The sequence below is a fragment of the Giraffa tippelskirchi genome, chromosome 3, assembly GCF_054371585.1.
Source record: "Giraffa tippelskirchi isolate mGirTip1 chromosome 3, T2T-mGirTip1v1.2.pri, whole genome shotgun sequence".
Taxonomy (NCBI): domain Eukaryota; kingdom Metazoa; phylum Chordata; class Mammalia; order Artiodactyla; family Giraffidae; genus Giraffa; species Giraffa tippelskirchi.
The window spans coordinates 40550628-40573637 of NC_137277.1; the positions used below are offsets into that span (position 1 = coordinate 40550628).

At 48.7% G+C, this 23010-nt stretch overlaps 2 protein-coding genes across 2 annotated transcripts in view; one reads left to right on the forward strand and one right to left on the reverse strand.

Moving 5' to 3' along the window:
- RPH3AL (rabphilin 3A like (without C2 domains)) overlaps positions 1-23010 on the reverse strand; it is a 138658-nt gene that overhangs the window by 25107 nt on the left and 90541 nt on the right. The window contains 1 exon segment of the mRNA XM_081580122.1: positions 476-650. Coding sequence (XP_081436248.1) covers positions 476-650 — 175 coding nt within the window.
- LOC145542066 (GTP-binding nuclear protein Ran-like) lies at positions 10260-11337 on the forward strand. The gene has a single exon (XM_081580127.1). The coding sequence runs from the start codon at positions 10302-10304 to the stop codon at positions 10950-10952; it is 651 nt and encodes a 216-aa protein (XP_081436253.1). The 5' UTR covers positions 10260-10301; the 3' UTR covers positions 10953-11337.

Below are 23010 nucleotides of genomic sequence, written 5' to 3' on the forward strand. Positions count from 1 at the left end.
GGGCACACTCACATCAGCTGGCCACCACGAACACCAAGGGGCCCTGGCACACTATCTCTTTGCTCGTCAGGACCAGGGAAGCCAGGCTCCCCTTTTTCTGAGACATAAGACAAGTGATGAGAAGAGATGGTACACAACTGCCTTAGAAAGATGCATTTTCATCCTTTGCAAGAAACCTCAATTGACATCACATTTCTGCACACATCCATAGTGCTGTTCACAGCAGCCCTGCCCCCAAATTTGCGCTTGGTTGTGACACGGCCCGCAGTGGCCCCTCCCATTGGAAGCAAGCACCCTGCTGAGGTCCAGCCGCCCACCTGGTGCAGACAGAGCCGAGGGCACAGAGAGGGACGCAGACCAGTGTGAGCTGCGTGGGGGTATGGCAGGCACCGGCTGGTGCCCAAGGCAGTGCTCGGCTGGTTGATGAGCTGAATGTTGGCTGCCGTCGCGGGAGAGGGGGCGATGGGGACCTTACCTCTCCCTCGGGCCCAGGTATAGACGCAGCTGCTATCAGTGCTTCTGGGCTCTTGCTCTGCTGGCTCCACAGGCAACGGTCGGAAGGAGGGGTTATCGGCCTGGCCAGGGGTCTTCAGGGGCAGGATGAACTTGGGGATCCCTTTGTAGAACCAGGCCCCCGACCTCTTCCAGACCTGGTAGGGGGAGACATCTGCTCAGAGCATAGGATACAGAGCAGCCCTCCCTGTGCCAAGCGCCCCCCACCCCCAAGCTAGCTAGCCCTCCCTCCCAGACGGTGCGCAAGAAGCCATTGCCTCCCTCCTGCCCGGCCCTTCCCCTCGAGATTCTGGGCAGAGACACAAGAGGCGGGAGGAAGAGCCGGGCTGGCCACAGCCTGGTATCGGCCGTGGTCTTGGAGAGCTTCTTGGGAGGTGGTCATCCCTGTGCAGGGCACAGACGGGCCGGAGCTCAGAGCGAGCCACAGATTAGAATTCAGAGCAGAGACTGCGGTGAGGTCCTGGAACCCTTAATATCTGCTTCAGAAAACGTCAAGTGCTCTGAAATCTCTTTCCTGATGAAGGAAAGCCTTCAGGGTATTTGTAAGAAGAGTAGGAGTGTGTGAAGGAAGGCGGTGACCTTTTCCAAGAAGAGGAACCTTGGGGGCTCAGAGCCGATGTGCTGGGTTTGAATCCTGGATCTGTCACCCCGCAGCTGGGAGATCTGGATGCATTGACCCCCCGCTCCCTACCCCTGCAGTTTCACCTTCGGTAGGTGGGAGGCAGGAGCAGCGCTGGCTCCCAGGGCGGCCAAGAGGGTCAGGCTCACGTGTGAATGTAAATCCCCACAACCCGGGGCCAGGCATGGGGCAGCCACTCAACAGACAAGGTGCCAACGACCCTCATGGTCACCCTCTTCCTCTCAGCTGATGAATGTGCAAGCAGGGGACCAAGTCTCCTACTCAAGAGGAACAATTTCACATCAGAAGACCAGGACTTCCCTGGTGGTCCGGTGGTTAAGAATCCGCCTGCCAATGCAGAGGACGTGAGTTCAATCCCTGGTCCAGTAAGATCCCTCATGGCGTGGGACAACTAAGCCCACGTGCCATAGCTACTGAGCCTGCACACCTAGAGCCTGTGCTCCACAACAAGAGAAGCCACTGCAATGAGAAGCCCAAGCACTGCAACTAGGGAGGAGCCCTGCTCGCCACAACTAGAGAAAGCCTGTTCACAGCATTGTTAACCCGGCGCAGTCAAAAATAAATAGTAATAATTTTTAAAAAATCAGAAGACCAGAGTCTGCTCTCATTCTCTAGAGGACAGTGTTTCCCACTCCCCGACCCTCTGCACCACCCTGCTTCTGTGGGATGTCAGCAGGGGCTGGGCCAAAAAAGAAAATAAGAATGAAATAAAGAAGAGTCCCCGATCACATACCACATACTGTACAGTGGGAAGCACTCAATTAAACCAAGTGGTTACTGCAGGACTTCTCAGAGCCTTTAACATACAAATGTGCACAATGATCTCCAATAGGGCAAAAGGAGACTAGTGCTTCCCACGTGGAACCTACCCAGCAAGTTTTCCTACAGAATCTCAATCCTAGTGACGGGTCTATATAACCTTAACTGTTGCAATTCATGGTGCAGCACTTCCTGTTCACTTGTGGATTGAGGTGTGTCTATTTTTCCAAGTAGATGGCAGTCACCTCCTTATGCTCCAGAGTGACAGACACAGGACCATGGAGTCTAAATCCTGTCCCGGGCACGGGTCACTCAGCCCTCCCTTCCAGCTTCCCTGTGCAGAAGGGCCTGTTTTTGGGTGTGGGTCTTGAATAACATAATGGTATGTTATGTTCCCTGGTGGCTGTGATGGTAAAGAATACACCTGCAATGCAGGAGACTCGGGTTCAATCCCTGGGTCAGGAAGATCCCCTGGAGGAGGAAATGGCAAGCCACTCCAGTATTTTTGCCTGGAAAATCCCATGGATGGAGGAGCCTGGTGGGCTACAGTCCGTGGGGTCACAGAGAGACAGACATAACTGAGCAACTAACACTACTACCACTTGAATAACACAGAACCCATCTAGTGGGATGAATGCTTCATGGAGCCACCTTAGAAAACCCTTTCTGATCCTCTCGCAGCCCTCCTACAATATATATTTATTTCTTTGAATTGGTAATGTATGCACAAGATCTAAAATTCACAAAATGTGAAATCAAAATGTCTCCTCCCCCATTCCCAGAGGCATCCAGTGATAACGGTTCCTTGAGGACACTCTATTATTATCCCCATTTTCCAGATGGGAAAACTGAGGTTTGGACAAGTTAAGCAACTTGCCCAATGCCAGTTCACCATTCTGTTGGCCTCTACTTCACACCCGAGGTCCTAGAGTCTCATCTCAACGGTCTAAAGATGTGCAGCAGGGGCTCTCTAAATTGTGGTTGTGAGTAATAAATCCTCAGTAGGTCACTAATCAGCGTCATGGACACCAAGGGTCTGGATGCTTAGAGGGCAGGGAAGTGCCATAGAGGGAGAGGAGATGAACACAAGCAGTCACTGTCAAGGCCACCCTGTTCCTGCAGAGCTGCTGTGTGGCTCCTGAGACCAGGTGCCCAAGCCCAAAAGGCCATGGGGAAGCTGGTGAGGGGCTTACCTGGCCTCCTTCTGCTAAGCGGAGGCCTGGGCATCCAACAGTGCTGGCATTGCCTGCCCTTCCCTGACACCCAACCTACTGCCTCCACATGTGTGAGCCTCAGGGAGACCAAGTGAGGCAAACCCTCTGTGACTGGTGGGGTCTGGGCAGGCTTAGGACCTGCATCGCACTGCCTCCCTAAACATCCACGGTTGCTGCTTTGTCTTTTTTTATTTATATCATTCCTGAGAAATACATACAGAGCATGCAAAATTAGGGTCTTCCCTCATAGCTCAATTGGTAAAGAATCCGCCCACAATGCAGGAGACCCCAGTTTGATTCTTGGGACAGGAAGATCTGCTGCAGAAAGGATAGGCTACCCACTCAAGTATTCCTGGGCTTCCCTTATGGCTCAGCTGGTAAAGAATCCACTTGCAATGCAGGAGACCTGGGTTCGATCCCTGGGTTGGGAAGGTCCCCTGGAGAAGGGAAAGGCTACCCACTCCAGTATTCTGGCCTGGAGGATTCCATGGACTGCATAGTCCACGGGGTTGCAGAGTCAGACACGACTAAGTGACTTTCACTCACTCACTCACTGGTAGCTCAGCTGGTAAAGAGTCTGCCTTCAGTGAGGGAGACCTGGGTTCTATCCCTGGGTTGGGAAGATCCCCTGGAAAAGGGCATGGCAACCCACTCCAGTATTCTTGCCAGTATTCAGAGAATCCCCATGGACAGAGGAGCCTGGCAGGCTACGGTCCATGGGGTTGCAGAGAGTCGGACATGACTTAGCGACTAAACACAGCACAGCATATGCAAAATTAGGACAATAACAAGAGAGCATAATGAAGATAGCCACACAGACAAAGCCCTGCTTAGCACTGGGCTGTGAATTCTCTTAGACCCTTCCCTGGGCATATACTCAATTCAGTCCCCTCCCCCTTCCTTCCTTCCTTTTTTGGGAGAATAAATCACACAGATGCTATTCTATGATACTTAACTATATATCATAGCAGTTGTTCTGTGTTAATAAATACTGTAATGGTCTCTATATCAAACTATGGTTTAGATTTATTAAACTTAATTAAATCACCCTCCACCTCACCATTGATGAATGCTTAAATTGTTTCCTATTTTTCACGCTTCTGAACAGCGCTGCAACCAACGACCTGACACACCTACCAAGAGACAGGTTTCGGCTACTGCCTTAGGAAGTATTCCCAGGAGATGAACTGCTGGGTCAAAGGATGTGTGTTTGTTAAGATGACACATATTGTCAGCCTGCCCTCCAGGAAGAAAAGTCAGTTCCCCAGTGGGGCAGGACCCCACACTATGCTGTAAATTTACCCTCTAAACCATTTCTAAGTATACAGTTCAGTAAGTTAAGGACATTCACACTGTTGGGTAGCCCATCTCCAAAACTTTCTATCTTGTAAAACTAAAATTTTTTAAAAAAATTTATTTTAACTGGAGGCTAATTACTTTACAATATTATAGTGGTTTTTGCCATACATCCACATGAATCAGCCATGGGTGTACATGTGTTCCCCATCCTGAACCCCCCCTCCCACCTCCCTCCCCATCCCACTGGTCATCCCAGTGCACAAGCCCTGAGCACCCTGTCTCATGCATCAAACCTGGACTGGCGATCTATTTCATATAGGATAATATATATGTTTCAATGCTATTCTCTCAAATCATTCCACCCTCACCTTCTCCCACAGAGTCCAACAGTCTGTTCTTTACATCTGTGTCTCTTTTGCTGTCTCGCATATAGGGTCGTCATTTCTAAATTCCATATATATGCGTTAATATACTAGATTGGTGTTTTTCTTTCTGACTTACTTCACTCTGTATAATAGGCTCCAGTTTCATCCACCTCATTAGAACTAATTCAAATGCATTCTTTTTAATAGCTGAGTAATATTCCATTGTGTATATGTACCACAGGTTTCTTATCCATTCATCTGCCGATGGACATCTAGATTGCTTCCATGTCCTGGCTATTGTAAACAGTGCTGGGAGAACACTGGGGTACACGTGTCTCTAAAACTAAAACTTTACCCATGAAACAAGTCCCCATTCCCTTCTCCCTCTTGGCCTGGTGACCACTGTTCTACTTTCTAGGATTTAAGTGGAATCATACAGTATTTGTCTTTTTGAAGTACATACAGTATTTGGCTTATTTCACTGAGCGTAATGTCCTCGGAGGTCATCAGTATGGGACTTCCTTCCTTTTTGAGGCTGAATAATATTGTTTTATGTATATATCACATTTTCTTTATCCACTCATCCATCGTTGGACACTGGGTTACTTCCACCTTTTGGCAGGTCCTTTATTTATCATTTATTTAACATTTTGTTCATACCATGAGGCATGTGGGAATCTTAGTTTGATCCCCAATCAAGGACCAAACCTATGCCCCCTGCACTGGAAGCACAGAGTCTTAACCATTGGACGGCCAGGTAAGTCCCTTGGCTGGTCCTTTATTTTTATCTGTCTCTCCCACAAAAGTCAGGGGGGAGCACTCAGGTGGGAGGCCCAGGGCACCTCTGCTCACCGTTAATCTTCAAGCTCCTAGAACACATCTGATATGCAGTAGGTGCTCCGTAAACACTGGCTGAATGACTGAATTGGCAGGCATGGGTAGCTCGCTGGAGCTTGTCCCAATCCATAACGTCTGGCGCCTTCCTGGGGAAGTGGCCTGAGGGTTTCACCCAAGTTCTTGTAATTAATCAAGTGGATTTGCCACTTCATATTTAAGAGGAATAAACAGGGAGTGCCTAGCAGGACGTGCCCCTGCACCTTCCTGACTCGTGACCTCCAGGGCACAAGGCAGCCACGTGCTCCCAGTCTTTCCTCAAGTAGCAGGGAGACCCACAGCCCCAGCTGCCCCTGCCCGCCCTGGCATATCACAGCCAGCGGGCCCCATGCCATCAGCCTCACTTCCTGTTACAACGATCCACCCTACCACCCACTTAAAAAACATTCATCAGTCAAATTCTTTTGGAAAACAGGATAAAGAGCATAGGATCCAAAATATTAGATTGAATTGCATGAAACTGTTGATATTCAACCTATCCTTTTGTACTCAACTATTTTTGACCTATAAAAACGCTTGCCAATTTCATACAATTCACCCCAATATTTATGCTCAGCAGGGGCCATGGCCTTACAGGTCTGCCAGGCCTGCAGTGCCTCCCTGGCGTCTAGTGGGCTGGTGAGTTCAGTTTACTGTAACAGGGCTTCAGTCTGTCTGTTTCTCTCATGCTGGCGCTGCAGTCCCAGTGAAAGGCTGGTACTACCAAGATGGGCAGATATCAGACCAGACTGGCAGAGGATCCTGGACCAGCTAGAGGAGCAGCACTTTCTGATTCCTCCAGGCGGGAAGGGGGGTGGAGAGAGGTGGGGGGGTTCAGGTGAGAGCACACAGGTGCATCACCTGGTATGGGAGGCACACGATATACAGGTGCATTCAAGACACTGTCCGGGTTTTGGAAAATGCATTCTGCATGGGACAGTTGGACTGGTAAGGGGTGGGGGATCCCAGTTCTGAGCAGCCATCTCCCCTTCCCCCACACCCACCCACGCCTGTCCTCACACCTTCTCTTTCCTCCTGCCTCGCCGCCGCCCCCCCTAGCCCTGCAAAACACACTGAAGTAGCTTTTCATCAGGTGATTTCTGCTCTGTGCATCCAAGCCCATCACCCACGGTCAAGCATCAACACTTGACCCCCTCCCCAAGAACAGTGCTGGGAAGAGCGCTCCATGGAAATTAACTCCCAACCACCAGGTCTTGGGCCACAGATGGGGCAAAACTTTGCTTTCTAGAGAAGCCATGAGATTCTGCAGAGTCCTGCTCTGTTCCTCACATGTGGTTCACTGTGATAAAGGCAGCAAAGCACCCAGACTTGGAAATGCCATTTAATGAGGAAAGACCCACACAGCCCCCATGGCACTTGCATGGGGGGGGTGGTGAGGGGTGGGGGGTGGGTGGCCTCAGCCTTAAATCCTCCCCTAGCACTGCTTGGTGCTCTGAGCTCTGCTTTGAGGTGTTCATTCTGATTTCAGCTCACAGCCAAGCTGACTGCAGATACTGATGGATATTAGCCAAGCTGTTCCCAGGGAATTTTAATTACCATGATAACAATTGCTAATCATCGGCATTTCCTAAAGGGCTCTGGCTGGAGAAGGCTGTAATTGACAGACCCTGTTGGACAGGAGGGCAGGCCTGGGGGAAAGACCACCGGAGAAAATGAGAGGGCAGGGGTGGGGGGGCCCTACAACCTCTGACCCTGTCCATTGCTCTGCCTTCCCTGTGTTACCGCCTCTCCCCGCCTCCCACGCAACTCAAGAGTGCACCTATGTGAACTCAGGTGAGGTGTCCACGCTCTCTGCCCATCACCCCATGGGTCGGAGCAGGGGGACCGTCTGTGGCCTTTGCACATGCCATTCCTTCTGCCTGGAGTGCCCTTCACCCTCAGCTCTAAGAGGCGGGGACGCTTCGCCACGGGAACCTTCTGGGACATTCTGTGCAGAATTAGGGCACCTCTGCTGCCAAAGCCGGAGAAGGCAATGGCACCCCACTCCAGTACTCTTGCCTGGAAAATCCCACGGACGGAGGAACCTGGTAGGCTGCAGCCCATGGGGTCGCTAAGAGTCGGACATGACTGAGCGAATTCAGTTTCACTTTTCCCTTTCATGCGCTGGAGAAGGAAATGGCAACCCACTCCAGTATTCTTGCCTGGAGAATCCCAGGGACGGCGGAACCTGGTGGGCTGCCGTCTATGGGGTCGCACAGAGTCGGACACGACTGAAGCGACTTAGCAGCAGCAGCTGCCAAAGCCCCTCACCTAGCTCAGGAGCTCGGGCTCTTCTAGAGCGGGCTGTGCTGGAACCATCACACACACCACCCCCCCCATTCCCTGGATCCAGCAGGGAGCCTGTGCTGACTGAGGGACTGAATGAACAAACCAAGAAGGCAAAGCAAAGGAACTGTCCCCAGGGGACAGAGCGAGGGACTCTGCCTTCAGGAAGACCATGTTCTGTTTGCTTAACAAGCTCCAGTCTTGAAAAGCCATGTGAAATGGCCCATTATTGGATGGCTCTCAAAGGGTCAACCCACCCTGGCAGGGAGACAGCACAGCCCTCCCTACCCTATTACCTGAACAAAAACATGCACGCACACACACGCATGTGCACACACACACTCTTCCTACCCCATTGCCTAAACACACACACACACACACACACCCTACCCCATTACCTGCACACACACACACACACACGCCCTCCCTATCCCAATTACCTAAACACACACACACACACACAGTGCTGACCTCTCAGGAGCTCTAAAAGGCAACCTAGACTCTACAGCAAGCCCAGTAAGACCCCAGACCTCAGCCCGCCCACGTTCCTACCCAGCCTTGTTTCCAGCCTCCTCTCTCCCCCACACTGGGGGTCAGCTGACACAGCCATGCCCACTCCTGGACCACACTAAGCTGTCTCATGCTTCCAGACCTTTTTACAAGCAGATCCTTCCTCCTTCCCTGGGCTGGGATAATGAAATCCAGGCTTTAGGAAACTACTTTTATCCAGAAGCTTCCACAGCACTGTGCAGGTCTCTCACTGCAGTGCACACACACTGTTGGGAATGCCTATTTTCCTGTTTCTTGAACCAGACTGAAAATGCCCTGATGGCAGTTGCCCCGCAGGTCAGCTAGCACCTGCTATCACATGCAAGAGGCCTAACAGATACACATCAGCTGAGACTCCTGAACACGTGTCCAAAGTTCAAGGCTTTAAGTAACTCAGGTTACTTATGAGATACATGGACTCTTAGAGGGTGCTATGGGCCGAACAGTGCCCTATCCCCAAATTCACATGTTGAAGCCGTAACCTCCAAAGTGATGATATTTAAGGATGAGGACTTTTGGGAGGTAACTGGGTTCAGATGAGGTCATAAAGGTGGGGCTCTCATGATGGAATTTTTTTTAACTTTTTATTTTATATTGAAAGTGAAAGTTGCTCAGTTGTGTCTGACTCTTTGTGACCCCACGGACCATGCAGTCCATGGAATTCTCCAGGCCAGAATACTGGAGTGGGTAGCCTTTCCCTTTTCCAGGGGATCTTCCCAACCCAGGGATTGAACCCAGGTCTCATGAATTGCAGGTGGATTCTTTACCAGCTGAGCCACAAGGGAAGCCCATTTTATATTGGAGTACAGTCAGCTAACAAGGTTGTGATAATTTCAGGTGGACAGCAAAGGGACTCAGTCATAGATAAACATGTATCCATTCTCCCCCCAAACTCCCCTCCCATCCAGGTTGCCACATAACATCATGATTAATGTCCTAGAGAAGCCAGAACAATGAGAAGCCAGAGTACTGCAAATAAAGAGTAGCCCCTGCTGGCTGCAACTAGAGAGAGCCTGTGGACAGCAACAAAGACCCAGCAGGGCTGAAAATAAATTAATTAATTTAGAAAATTAAGGAAGGTTTATAATTGAATATATGGCAGGAAAAAATGAAAAGTAAAATAGTCACGCATGCTAAGTCATTTCGGTTGTGTCCGACTCTATGATCCTATAAGTAGCCTGCCAGGCTCCTCTGTCCACATACTCATAACATCATTTAGTTATAAATTTCAAAAGAAGATCATCAAAGCTTCCAGAAAGAAAAAATATAGGTCTCCTACAAGGAAACCAGAATTAGAATGGCATCAGACTTATCATCGGCAACACTGGATGTTTAAAGATTATGCGTCTAGAATTCTACCAGTCGAAATATCAATCAAACAAAAGAACAGGAGAGACATTGTTAGACTTGCAAGGACTCCAGTTTTCCTGTGCACACTCCCTTTTTAAGAAGTTACTTCGGGATGAAAGTGAAAGTTGCTCAGTCGTGTCTGACTTCTTGTGACCCCATGGACTGTATAGTCCATGGAATTCTCAAGGCCAGAATACTGGAGTGGGTAGCCTTTCCCTTCTCCAGGGGATCTTCCCAACCCAGGGACCGAACCCAGGTCTCCTGCACTGCAGGCAGATTCTTTACCAGCTGAGCCACAAGGGAAGCCCAAGAACACTGGAGAGGTAGCCTATCTCTTTGCCAGCGGATCTTTCCGACCCAGGAATCGAACCGGGGTACTTTGGGATGGGCTCCAGTAAAACACAAGGGAAAGAGGCAGATGGGCGCGGAGACGCTTCTGGAAGTAACATCGCGATGGCTGCCCAAGGAGAACCCCAAGTTCAGTTCAAACTTGTTTTGGTTGGTGATGGTGGTACCGGAAAAACTACATTCGTGAAGCGTCATCTGACTGGTGAATTTGAGAAGAAGTATGTAGCTACCTTGGGTGTTGAGGTCCATCCTCTTGTGTTCCATACCAACAGAGGACCTATTAAGTTCAATGTGTGGGATACAGCTGGTCAGGAGAAATTTGGTGGACTGAGAGATGGCTATTATATACAAGCTCAGTGTGCCATTATAATGTTTGATGTAACATCGAGAGTTACTTACAAGAATGTGCCTAACTGGCATAGAGATCTGGTACGAGTGTGTGAGAACATCCCAATTGTGTTGTGTGGCAACAAAGTGGATATTAAGGTCAGAAAGGTTAAGGCAAAGTCAATTGTCTTCCACCGAAAGAAGAATCTTCAGTACTATGACATTTCTGCCAAAAGTAACTACAACTTTGAAAAGCCCTTCCTCTGGCTTGCTAGAAAACTGATTGGAGACCCTAACTTGGAGTTTGTCGCCATGCCTGCTCTTGCCCCACCAGAGGTGGTCATGGACCCAGCCTTGGCAGCACAGTACGAGCACGATTTAGAGGTTGCTCAGACAACTGCTCTCCCGGATGAAGATGATGACCTGTGAGAGAGTGAAGCTGGGGCCCAGCGTCAGAAGTCTAGTTTTATAGGCAACTGTCCTGTGATGTCAGTGGTGCAGCGTGTTTGCCACTTTATTATATAGCTAAGCAGAACATGTGCTTAATCTTTGGATGCTGAAGGAGATGGATGGGCTTTGGAGTGAATGTGGCAGTTTAAAAAAAAAAAAAAAACCTTCATTTTTTGGACCTGCATATTTAGGTGTTTTGGAACACAGTTGTTTCCTCGAGTTTCAAATATAAGACTGCTATAGTCACATGACAATATTGAGAGGTGGAATCTTGTTTGTTACTGTCATTCCCATTCCTTTTCGTTTAGAATCAGAATAAAGTTGTATTTCAAATATCTAAAAAAAAAAAAAAAAAAAAACAAAACACACAAGGGAAAAACAAGAAAGAGGAAGATAAAATCCTGGAACGGTGTCTTCAACTTAGGAAGTGAGTCAAAGGGAAATGCCATGAAGACGGCTTTCAGTAAGTAGTGCAGGCTGGAGCTGGAAAAGGGTCTGGAGGGGTTTCTGACAGGAAAAGGGAAGGTAAAATCAAGAAGCTGCATAAAAAGACACAGAGTTTCATTATTCTTTTATCAGCAAGAAAAAAGGTTAATAAAAAACTCCAGCGAAAACTAAAAATCATACCAGAAAGACATGGTCCAAATATTAGGTAACTCAAAATGTGACATGGTGGTAAGACATGAAGAGTTAAAAAGAAATCATTTGATCATGGTACTAGGAACATTTTCCTTTGGATGGTCCAGGGGTCACGGTATCATAAATTAACAAAACGTGGGGGCTTCCCTGATGGTCCAGACTCCGTGATCCCAATACAGAAGGCACTGGTTCGATCCCCTGGTTGGGGAAGATCCCACAAGCTGTGTGGCTTGGCCAAAAGAAAAATAAATGAATAAATAAAAGGAGAATGTTAAAAAAAAAAAAGAATAACAACAGTATTTTGTTTAAAAAGTCATGGCAGGAGCCAGCACGTGAACTAAAGCAAGTGGTCTGTATGTGATGGGCTGGGTGAGGGAGGTGATTATCTGGCCTCTGCCTTTCTTCAGCATAAGCCCGTCAGCACAACTGGATTTTTTAAAAAGCACATGCAGGTATTACTTTGATTTAAATTGAAGTGTAACAGATTGGTAATTGGATGTCAATGTTATTAAATCCCTGGGCTGCTTGGCAGGTGGACACATGGGGAGTCAGAACACTCTATGGCTGGTATATTGAATCTGGATGTGCTTAAGGGAGAAAAGCTGATAGAAAAGGAAAGCAGTAATTAAAATTTTTGTAGCAGAGCAAGATGGGAAGGCTTCGTCAAGTTATGGTTAGTTTGAAAATACCAGTCTGAGTTCTCAACACTGACCTTTCTACCCCTGCAGAAAGACAAGCTCCCTCTCCAATGTCACTGCCCCCACCTCACCTCCAGGAGTCAGAATTCTGACAATGAGAAAACCCTGGACAGCGTTTTAAAGGGAACCAGGGCTTCCCTGATAGCTTAGTTGGTAAAGAATCCGCCTGGAATGCAGGAGATGCCGTTTCGATTCCTGGATCAGGAAGATCCGCTGGAGAAGGGATAGGCTACCCACTCCAGTATTCTTGGGCCTCCCTTGTAGCTCAGTTGGTATAGAATCTGCCTGCAGACCTGGGTTCGAGCCCTGGGTTGGGAAGATCCCCTGAAGAAGGGAAAGGCTACCCACTCCAGTATTCTGGCCTAGAAAATCCCATGGACTATAGTCCACGGGGTCACAAAGAGTTGGACATGACTGAGTGACTTTCACTTCACTTAAGGGCTTCCCAGCATAAAGGCAGGGAGAACTGGATTCCTTGGAAAACAGGAAGGGCCTGGGGCACCATGCTGTTAGTCGGAAGAGACACTGCTCTCAAGACTGCTGGGCAGCGCCCTCTGATCAGGTTTCTGTGGTGACAAGCTGACTTTGGAAAGCCATGGTTACTGCTGAGGGTGACAAGCTGATACTGAGCAAGGCACACGAGATGTGCTAAGGTAGTGTGCGCATGTATTCTCAGTATTATTTTATGCCAGAAACTCTATCTGCCCAGTCAAACCAGGTTAAGACCACCCGACTTTACAGCTAGCTTTGTTGTTTAGTTGTTAAGTTGTGTCCGACTCTTTGCGACCCTGTGGACTGTAGCCTGCCTGGCTCCTCTGTCCATGGGATTCTCCAGGCAAGAATACTGGAGTGGGCTGCTATTTCCTTCTCCGGGGGGATCTTCCTGACCCAGGGATCAAACCCATGTCTCCTGTGAGTCCTGCATTGGCAGGTGGATACTTTATCACTGAGCCACTTGGGAAACCCAAACAACTACCTTTACTGCTACCCTATTCAAGCGGGATGGTGACTCGGCATTTATATGTCATGTGTGGACTGTAGCATAGATGTGATTGTGTAGGTTTATTTAGGGTGAGGAGTGAGGGGCAGGATCAGGTCGCAAGCCCATATTACATGTGTATAATCAGAGGCAGCCCATGGAAATGGCATCACTGCTATTCTATGTGCCGAGGATGACATATCCTCCTGCATCTATAATCAGAAAAGGGCTATGCTTCTCATCCCCCAAAGGTGTGTGAATCCTATCAGCAAAAATTGAAAACAGAGATGCATCCAATCTCCCTAAAAAATGGCTCAAAAGTCTAGTTCATTTGACCAACAGATGAATTAAAATAAGCTCCAGGGACTTTCCTGGTGGTCCAGTGGCTAAGACTCTGCACTCCCAATGCAGGGGCCCTGGGTTCAATGCCTGGTCAGAGAACTAGATCCCACATGCCACAACTAAGATCCAGTGCAGCCAAATAAAGTGCTAACTAACAACTGAGGTGTAGGGGAAAGTTAATTGAGACCTCTCCCAGGAGTATTTGCATATTTGCAATTTAAAGATTAACGCCTTAAAACTTATCAGGGGTGTGTGTGTATGTGTGTGTGTGTGCATATATGTGTGTGCTGGTGAGCCAGTGAGAAAGTCCCCACCATCCCCTCATCCACCCTAGGGCCCCAGTCAGAGTGAACAAGCTCCCCCTGCCAGGAAAGTACAACCCCACCTTCCTGAGTATTGTTAGTTGCCTTTCAGGTTCTGCCTACCGAGGCCAGGCCTGAGCCTCACCCGGAGAAATTAAGCTCCAGCAAAGCCAGAGAGCACACACCTGCCCCTTCTTCTACCTCCCCACCCACAGTAGCAGCTCCTTGCTCAGCCCTGGAGTAGGAGCCCTCCCCAGGGCCTGAGCAAATTTCCCCTTCATTTCAAGTGGGTTTTTGAGCAACCAGGTCAGCCTGGGTGGCAGGCAATTGCTAGCCTAGAGGAAAAGAAAAAAAAAATGCAGCATGAAGATATATTATGAGGGTGCTATCTGTTTTCTTGACAGATAATTTAAACACCTTGGTTAGATTATTTCAGAACTGGAGGAAATGCTGTGGCTGCCATTAACCCCCGGTGAGGGGTTCGTGGAGGCGAGGTTTCCGCACAGTTACTGGTGAGGAGCATTTGCCAGCTCCAGAGGGAGGTGGCATCCAATAAGGGCTCGTGATGGTTGTGGAGCAAGTGCCCCGGAGTCAGAGAGAACGTCTGGGATAGGCAGGCCAACCTTCAGCTCTGGCCTCACCCTCTCCAGGGGCCCCTCCCCTCCTCCTCCTCAGCCCTTGCATCTCCCAGATCATCTGCAACACGGAAAGGTCCCTAGAAGTCACTGAGAACAGACTCCCCTGTCTTCCTTCTCTTTCTGGTTCCAGACAGACTGTGTTCTCCTTGGTCTAGGACGGTCTTGCAAGTTGAACAAATCCACAGAGAAGAATGACGCTTTCACTACTGCTCTGTTGTTGTTTTTGTTCAGCTGCTGAGTCGTGTCCGACTCTGCGACCCCTTTGACTGCAGCACACCAGGCTCCCCTGTCCTTCACTATCTCCCAGAGTTTGCTCAAATTCATGTCCATTGAGCCAGTGATGCCATCCAACCATCTCATCCTTTGTCGCCCCCTTCTCCTCCTGCTCTCAATCTTTCCCAGCATCAGGATCTCTTCCAGTGAGTCTGGTTTTCATATCAGGTGGCCAAAGTATTGGAGCTTCAGCATCAGTCCTTCTAATGAATATTTGGGGTTGATTTCCTTTAGGACTGACTAGTTTGATCTCCCCACAATCCAAGGGACTCTCAAGAGTCTTCTCCAGTGCCACAATTTGAAAACATCATTTCTTTGGTGCTCAGGGTTCTTTATGGTCCAACTCTCACATTCATACATGACTACTGGAAAAACCATCGCTTTGACTAGATGGATCTCTGTTGGCAAAGTGACATCTCTGCTTTTTAATATGCTGTCTAGGTTTGTCATAGCTTTTCTTCCAAGGAACAAGTGTCTTTGAATTTAATGGCTGCAATCACTGTCCACAGTGATTTTGGAGCCCAAGGAAATAAAATCTGTCACTGCTTCCACTTTTCCCCCTTCTATTTGCCATGAAATGATGGCACCAGATGCCATGATCTTAATATTTATTTGCCTGCACCTGTCTTAGCTGCGTCATGCGGGATCTTTCATTGTGGTGCACAGGATTAGGTGCCCTGCAGCATGTGAAATCTTCCAGGACCAGGGATTGAACCCGAGGCCCCTGCATTGCAAGGTAGATTCTTAACCACTGGACCGCCAGGGCAGCCCCTTTCACAACTGTTCTTAATTACTTGCTTTGCCAACATTGTCCACCCACCTCCTTTTACTCTTCATTTGCATGCAGCATGAATATCCCATGAAATATTTGAATACCAAATATTTAACTATCTTCCCTGTTTCAGCACAGATCTGAGAGAGGGCCAGCGAGCCACGGTGGTGTTTGGCTCCAAAGCCAGCCTCTGTTCCCAGAGTGCATGGAAAATGAATAGGGCTGGAATCAGAAAATTGGACAGGCGAATTATACTCAACCAGGTCTTTTCAGAGGAGCTCTGTGATTTTGATTCAATTCCCAGAACAACAAACATGCCTGTATGTAAACACAGTCTCAGAAACAGATTCTGAAGCCAATATGAAATGGTTTCTGGGCTGACCGCTACACGGTAGGGCTCATGGGTCTTCCTGAGTGTGTGGTCTGAAATCACAGACACCTTTCTTGGTTATGGATTTGATTACTGCTTCATTTCCAATCGGTCTTGTTCCTTCTTGGGGAAAACCTATCATTCTGAGGTTCCATCACCTTCTCTGTCTTCCAGATTCCTCATTGTCTCTGTTATTGTTTTTAGTTCTTTGTTTTTTCATTTTATTCTCCCCCTGCATCCTGGGAGATTTTAAAGGCTTTTCTCCATATCACTGACTCAAGCTGTTTAGGGTCTGATTTTTGGTGATCTCTCATTAGCTTTTGGGTGTGTGCCTGTGAAATCTAGCATACACACCAAAGTGTATGAAAACACAGTATGTTTCAAAGAACCATATTCAAGTAAACACCTGTGAACTCATTAAGAAATTAAATATGACTGGACCTGAGAAAGCCCTGTAGGCCCTCCCTGCCTTCCTTCCAGAAGTAACCACCATCTGGAATCTCATGTGAAGAAATCTTTTGCTTTTCTATTTTAAAAAACTGCTTATGTAAAATTTCTTTTTATTTACTTATTTTTGGCTGCACTGGGTCTTCATTGCTACGAGCAGGCTCTCTCTAGTTGCTGCAAGCAGGGTCTACTCTTCCGTGCAGTGTGCAGGCTTCTCATTGTGGTGGGTTCTCTTGTGCACAGCACAGGCTCTAGGGGCACGGGCTTCAGTAGCTGCAGCAAGCGGGCTCAGTAGTTGTGGTGCACAGGCTTAGTTGCCCTTCTCCATGTGGAATCTTCCAGGACCAGGGATTGGACCTGTGTTCCCTGCATTGGCAGGTGGATTCTTAACCACCGAATGGCCAGGGAAGTCCTTAGTGTGCATTTATAAGTAACATATTTACTGTTACCTGTTTTTGAACAACGTATTTTTGAGTCATTTGTGTATTTATTCTTTAGCAACTTGTTTTTTTCCTTTGCTCATTGGTTTTATTCTTTTTAATATTTATTTTTATTTTTTTTATTTGGCTGTGCCAGGTCTTAGTTGCAGCATGCGGGATTTTTAATTGTGGGATGCGGGATTCTCTGACCAGGGATCGAACCTGGGCCCCCTACACAGAGAGCATGGAGTCTTAACCACTGGACCACCAGGGAAGTCCCAGCCTGTTGGGTTTTTAATTCATCCTTTGGAATATATCTATTCTACCATGAAAGGACATTGAGGTGTTTTCCAGTTTTTGGCTATTACAGCAGATGCTGCTATATGCATTCTTGGTCACATTTCCCTGGGAGTGGGTGTGAGGGTTTCTTCAGGCTGTACAGGTAGGGGTGGGGTGTAAGGCTGAGTATCACAGGTAGACACACAGTATCACAGTGTGCCAGGTGCAACACTGAGATGAACCAGCCGGGACACCCACCAAACAACCTCCCTGATTTAGTTTGCAAGCAGGGAACATCAGGAGTGGGTCTGTGACCATGACACAGCACTCCAGGTGATGGTGAGGGGGATGGAGAGCAGCGGGCAAAGTTCAAGGGTCAAGAGAACAACGAGGTACTGGGACTCAAAACCAGGTTCAGGGATGTAAGTAGTTAGATAAGAGTCAGGGCCAGGCTGGGCTTCGGCTGTGGGTGTGTTAGCTCAGGCTGGGATGTAACGACTTACAAAGTCAGGGCAAGAAAAAGCAGGACAGGGACCCAGGGGTCCCCCAGACAGAGGGGATCACTGTGTTGGCCACTGAGGGGGAAACCTCCGCTCACCTGTCCTGTCTCCCTCCAGCCCACCGGCCATCCTGGAATAAGAAAGGCTGACTCCTGAGGGCAGTAAAAATCAGGAGGAGGAGGCCCATCCAGTGGCAGAAGCCTGTCAGCCCAGGCTCTCCACACTCTGCTCTGCCACCTTGGACCTGTCACTTAAGGTGCCAGAGCTTCCGTTTAGCTGGAAGAGTGAGGACACAGGGCCCCACGTCTGGCCCAGACAAGGACCCCAACAAAGGCTGGTTCTCTTCGGCTTCTATTTTTCACAGAAGAATTTTCTGGCACTGCAGGAGGACACGTGTCTTGAGTTATTTCCTCAGGAGATGGAATGGGTGTGTGTTTCAGGGTTGGGCACTGCCTAGGAGCTTAATAAATAGCTCCTAAAGAATACAGCCTCACTCCCTGGTTGGCATCTACCAGACAGCTGGCTGGGGAAATCGTGCCAGCCAACATCGTTTGGCATCTGAAAAATGGGCCGGAAAATCTGATTATCCAAATTTCTATCCAGATCCATGCAAGAAAATGACCACATTCAGATTTCTCCCTAGCTTTCCACCTCCCTCACCTAGGGCCACGCAGAGGAGCGTTGTCATAGCAGGGTAAGCCAGGTCATGTGGACCCAAAAGAGGAGAGGACAAGCAGGTTCTGGTGTCATGATGGTGCCACACCAACTGAGGACAGGGACAATGAAGCTGGACCATGCCTCCTTATTCTCAGGCTTGGTCACACAGGCCACAGGGTTCGCACCCTTGTGGACCGCTGAGCACGTGCGTAGCTAAGTGGGAGGGGCATCCAGTGGTGGGACAGACAAACTCTAGGACCTGCAGGCGCTGTTCCTAATGGGCTGAAGGCTTCCTGTTGGACCATGTCATCTCCCTTCTCTACTTCCGCTGGCCACAGAGCCTCCGGGGACCAACCCCTCCCCAACCTGGGTCCAGGGGAACCCAGGACTCTCCATGCGGAAGGTGGGGAGCTGGCTCTGCGTTGCTCTGGGAACACACGGGCACCGGGGGGTGGCCCCATCCTGGGCTGTTTCTTCCCCTGAGAGCCACCAGCCTCCCTGCTATACCTCCTTCGTCTTTGCTCCCATCTCTCCTCCTCAAAGAAGCCCACCCTGGCCAGTCTCCCTCCCACTGTTTTTATCCACAATATACAATAACATAAAATTTACCTTTCTGACCATTTCTCGGCATACAGTCCAGGGGTATCACGTGTATCTGTACTGTCACTGTGCATCTCCAGACCTTTGTCATCTTCCAAAACTGAAACTCTGTGTCTGCTAAGCAATATTCCTCCTTTCTCCCCACCCCTCTGGCAACCACCCTTCTACTTTCTATCTCTATGAATGAGACTATTCTATGAACCCCAAATAAATGGAAATACTACAATATGTGTCCTTTTGTGTCCAGCTTATTTCAATTAGCATAATATCTTCAAAGTTCTTGTGTGCTGTAGCAAGTATCAGGATTCCATTCCTTTCTAAGGCTGAATTATATGAATAATAATTGGCATAGGCCACATTTTGTTTATCTATCCATCCCATGGTAGATGCTTGGGTTGCTTCCACCTTTAGGCCACTGGGATGCACAATATCTGTTTGAGTCTCTGCTTTCAATTCTTTAGGGTGTACATCTAGAAGCAGAATTGGTAGATCATTAATTTTTTGACGAGCCTCCATACTGTTTTCTACCATGGCTGCGCTATTTTAATTTCCCACAATCAATCACAAGGTTTCAAATTTCTCTACATCCTTGCCAACACTTATTATTTCCTGCTTTTAAACATTAGCTATCCTGGGACTTCCCTGGCAGTCTAGTGGCTAAGACTCTGTACTCTCAATGCAGGGACCTGAGTTCAACCCCTGGTCAGAAAACTAGATCCTGGATGTTACAACTAAGATCTGACACAGCCAAATAAATAAGTAAATAAAAATTTAAAACAAACAAACACATATTAGCAATCTTAATGGGTGTAACATGGTGGCTGGTTTGCTTTCAACATAGCTTCCTCTTCCCCTCCCTACACACCACACTCCTGATCTCTTTGCCCTGTTCTATTCTTTCTTCTTCTCATGTAGCTTCTAACATATATATATATACATATTTGTAATTTGCGTAGCTATTACTTTGGTTATTTTTATCTTCTGTTCCTTCTCTCCTCCCCTGGTCCCTGCTAAAATGTAAACCCAAGGCAGAGATGTTTGGCTGATTTGTTCATCATTATTTTCCAAGGGCCTAAAACAGTGCCTAAAACATAGTAAATAGTCAATGACTATTGTATGAATGAATGAGTGAATGAACGGATAGCCAGTAGTATTGTTAGAAGGAGTTTTAGAGGCAGCCACGAAATTAAAAGACACTTCCTCCTCATAAAAAAAGCTATGACAAACCTAGACAGCATATTAAAAAGCAGAGACGTCCCTTTGCCAACAAAGATCTGTATAGTCAAAGCTATGGTTTTTCCAGTAGTCATGTATGGATGTAAGAGTTGAACCATAAGGAGGGCTGAGCACTGAAGAATGGATGCTTTCGAACTGTGGTGCTGGAGAAGACTCTTGGGAGTTCCTTGGACACCAAGGAGATCAAACCAGTCAACCCTAGAGGAAATCAGTCCTGAATATTCATTGGAAGGACTGAAGCTGAAGCTCCAATATTTTGGCTACCTGATGGGAAGAGATGACTCACTGGATGCTGGGAAAGATTGAAGGCAGGAGGAGAAGGGGGCTACAGAGGATGAGATGGTTGGATAGCATCACTGACTCAATGGACATGAGTTTCAGCAAACTCAGGGAGATAGTGAAGGACCGGGAAGTCTGGTGTGCTACAGTTCATGGGGTCGCAAAGAGTAGACATGACTGAGTAACTGAACAACAACAACACCGGCTTCAACCTCTGGCTCTATCAATTACTACCTAGTATCTTTGGGGAAGTGACCTCCTTTCTCTAAGCCTCAGTTTCCCCATCTGTCACATGAGGACAACAGTGAATACATCAGGAATACATCTGTCCAGTGATCAGATGAAGTGAGATACTGACCGGCCTCCAGTGGGTGCGGAGTTCATGTCGTTACTCAGAGCCAGATTAGACTCCCAGGTAGGACACTGGGCTCAGCAGACTAGAGCACAATAGTGAGAAAGTCAGTTCCCTCTCGGATCAGACAGCATCTCAGAGCACTAAGTTCCTCCTCCAGTGCATGGATACAGGCTCAGGTAGGCACCCTGACAAGGAGCAGGGAGAGGGTGGGAGACCACTCTGTCTCCCCAGAGGAGGAAGGGGAGACTGGGGGTCCCAGGACCCTCCTCCTCCAGCCGCTTCTGCTCGTGTGGGAGGCCAGGGACCTGCAGTGATAGCAGTTCCGCTTGGCAGAGCCGAGGCATGTGGGAGGTGACCAATACACTGAGGAAGTGTGACCATCCGGTTCCCCTGGGGCCGCAGTGCCAGCAGCCCAGGGTGAGCCAGACACAGATGGTGAGGCGCTCAGGCAGCCGCCCCCGCTCGCCCCAGCGCCAGCCACCCACCCCTGAGTGCACTCACGGGCCTGCGGAGGGGCCCTCTGGCAAAGTTGTTTGCAGCTAAAATCCAAACTGCAAGTAACAGCAGGGCCAGAAGAGAAGCAGCGTGGGGAAGCAGATGGCGGCATGTGGTGAGCACGGGCCGCCCGCCTGGGAGCCAGGTGCCACGAGGCTGCTGGGCTCGGCTAGCATGGCTGCTTCCCAAGGGCACCGGCGGGGGTCCTGGAAGCCCCTGATCCTCCAAGCCTCCTGAAGGCTTGTGCCAAGATGGACCCTCCCCGCCGGGGCCTTAACTGTCTACTGGTCACCCTCCAGGCTGGGTGGGTTGAGACGATTTAAAAACCACCATGTGAAGCCACGTTCCTCCTTTTAGTCAATCAACAAGAAGGAGAGAGGGGCCAGAGGATGAGATACATCAGGGGGCCCTGTGGGACCCCAGCCAGGGTCATCTGCAATAAGACTTCAGGGAAATCAAAAAACCCTGCTGGGGAAGGGTCCTAAGGTGCCCTAAACAAGGAGCCCGCTTTCCTCTTTTGCAAATGTCTTTCAGTCAACAAACCTTGCTGAGCACCTTTTATATGCAAAGCACTGCGGGGAAACACAGTGAGTGTTGGTGCAGCCCGGCCTCTGATGAGTTATAATCAGGATGCGGAATGAAACAGGGAAGGCACAGCGGACAGAGGGACGCTGAGTGGAGAGGAATGCTCTAATTGTACTAATCAGCTTCCCATTACTTATAAATTGCTCTTCTCCCCTTTCTAGCTCATCCCCCTCAGAGCATGCCTGCATCCTCATAGAAGCCTTCCGACTCCAAAGGCAGACATTTTAGAGGCTGGAGGAATGGTTTCTAGGTTCCTGGGGAATCTGGATTCTAATTAACTTTCCCCCTGATTACAGTACCATTTTGAGTGAGTCATTCTTTTTTTAAATGAATCGAATTAGAGGCTAAACAATCGATGACATAAATTTCTGGCGTGCAACGTCATGTTAGAAGCTCCCATGCAGTCCTTCCCCAGTTTGCACTAACACACCAGAGAAAGCAAGTGACTCGAGGGCATGCGGACACCAGCAGAGAGGCAAGCTGAACCTCAACCTACAGTCACGCTCCCCTCCGAAGACAGGCTAGTGGGATGGATGAAACCGGTGTCGCTGGTCCACCCACCTTCGTCTGCTTGGCAGGGATCATGGTGCAGGATCAGGGCTGCCCCTAGGTGGCCTTCCTGGTGTAGTATGTCTATGAGTTTCTGGTGCCCTCCCTCTTCCAGTTCTGTCTTTATGGATGGGACACAGATTCCCAGAAAATAACTAGGTGGGAGTGGGAAGGAGCTGGCAATGGTGAGTTGCATCTGGGAAGGTATATTTTCTTCCTTGAGTAAAGCTCAATTGTGGGAGGGTGGGGAGTGCCAAACCAACTGGCTGCAGTTTTCCAAGTCCTCCCTAGTTCTGATGGCCAGAGGGGCAGGTCCCAGAGAGTCAAAGTGCCTCAGAGGAGGAGCAGAATCCCAGACAAAGGAGAGGGGCTGTGGGCAGTGCTCGCGCTGCCTCAGGTAAACCCTGGGCCTGCAGAGCTCACAGCATCAGAAGCCGGGTGAAGGCACAGGTGCAACTACCAAGACCAAACACAGGAAACCATCAAACTCAGACCAAAACCAAAGAATCAATGACATGAAAAGCTTTATGATTTTTCAGAATGAAGAGAAAAATAAAAAGAACTTGAAAACGATGAATATAGAAGACAGAGAATGGAAATGTACTCTTCAAATTAACAGTGCT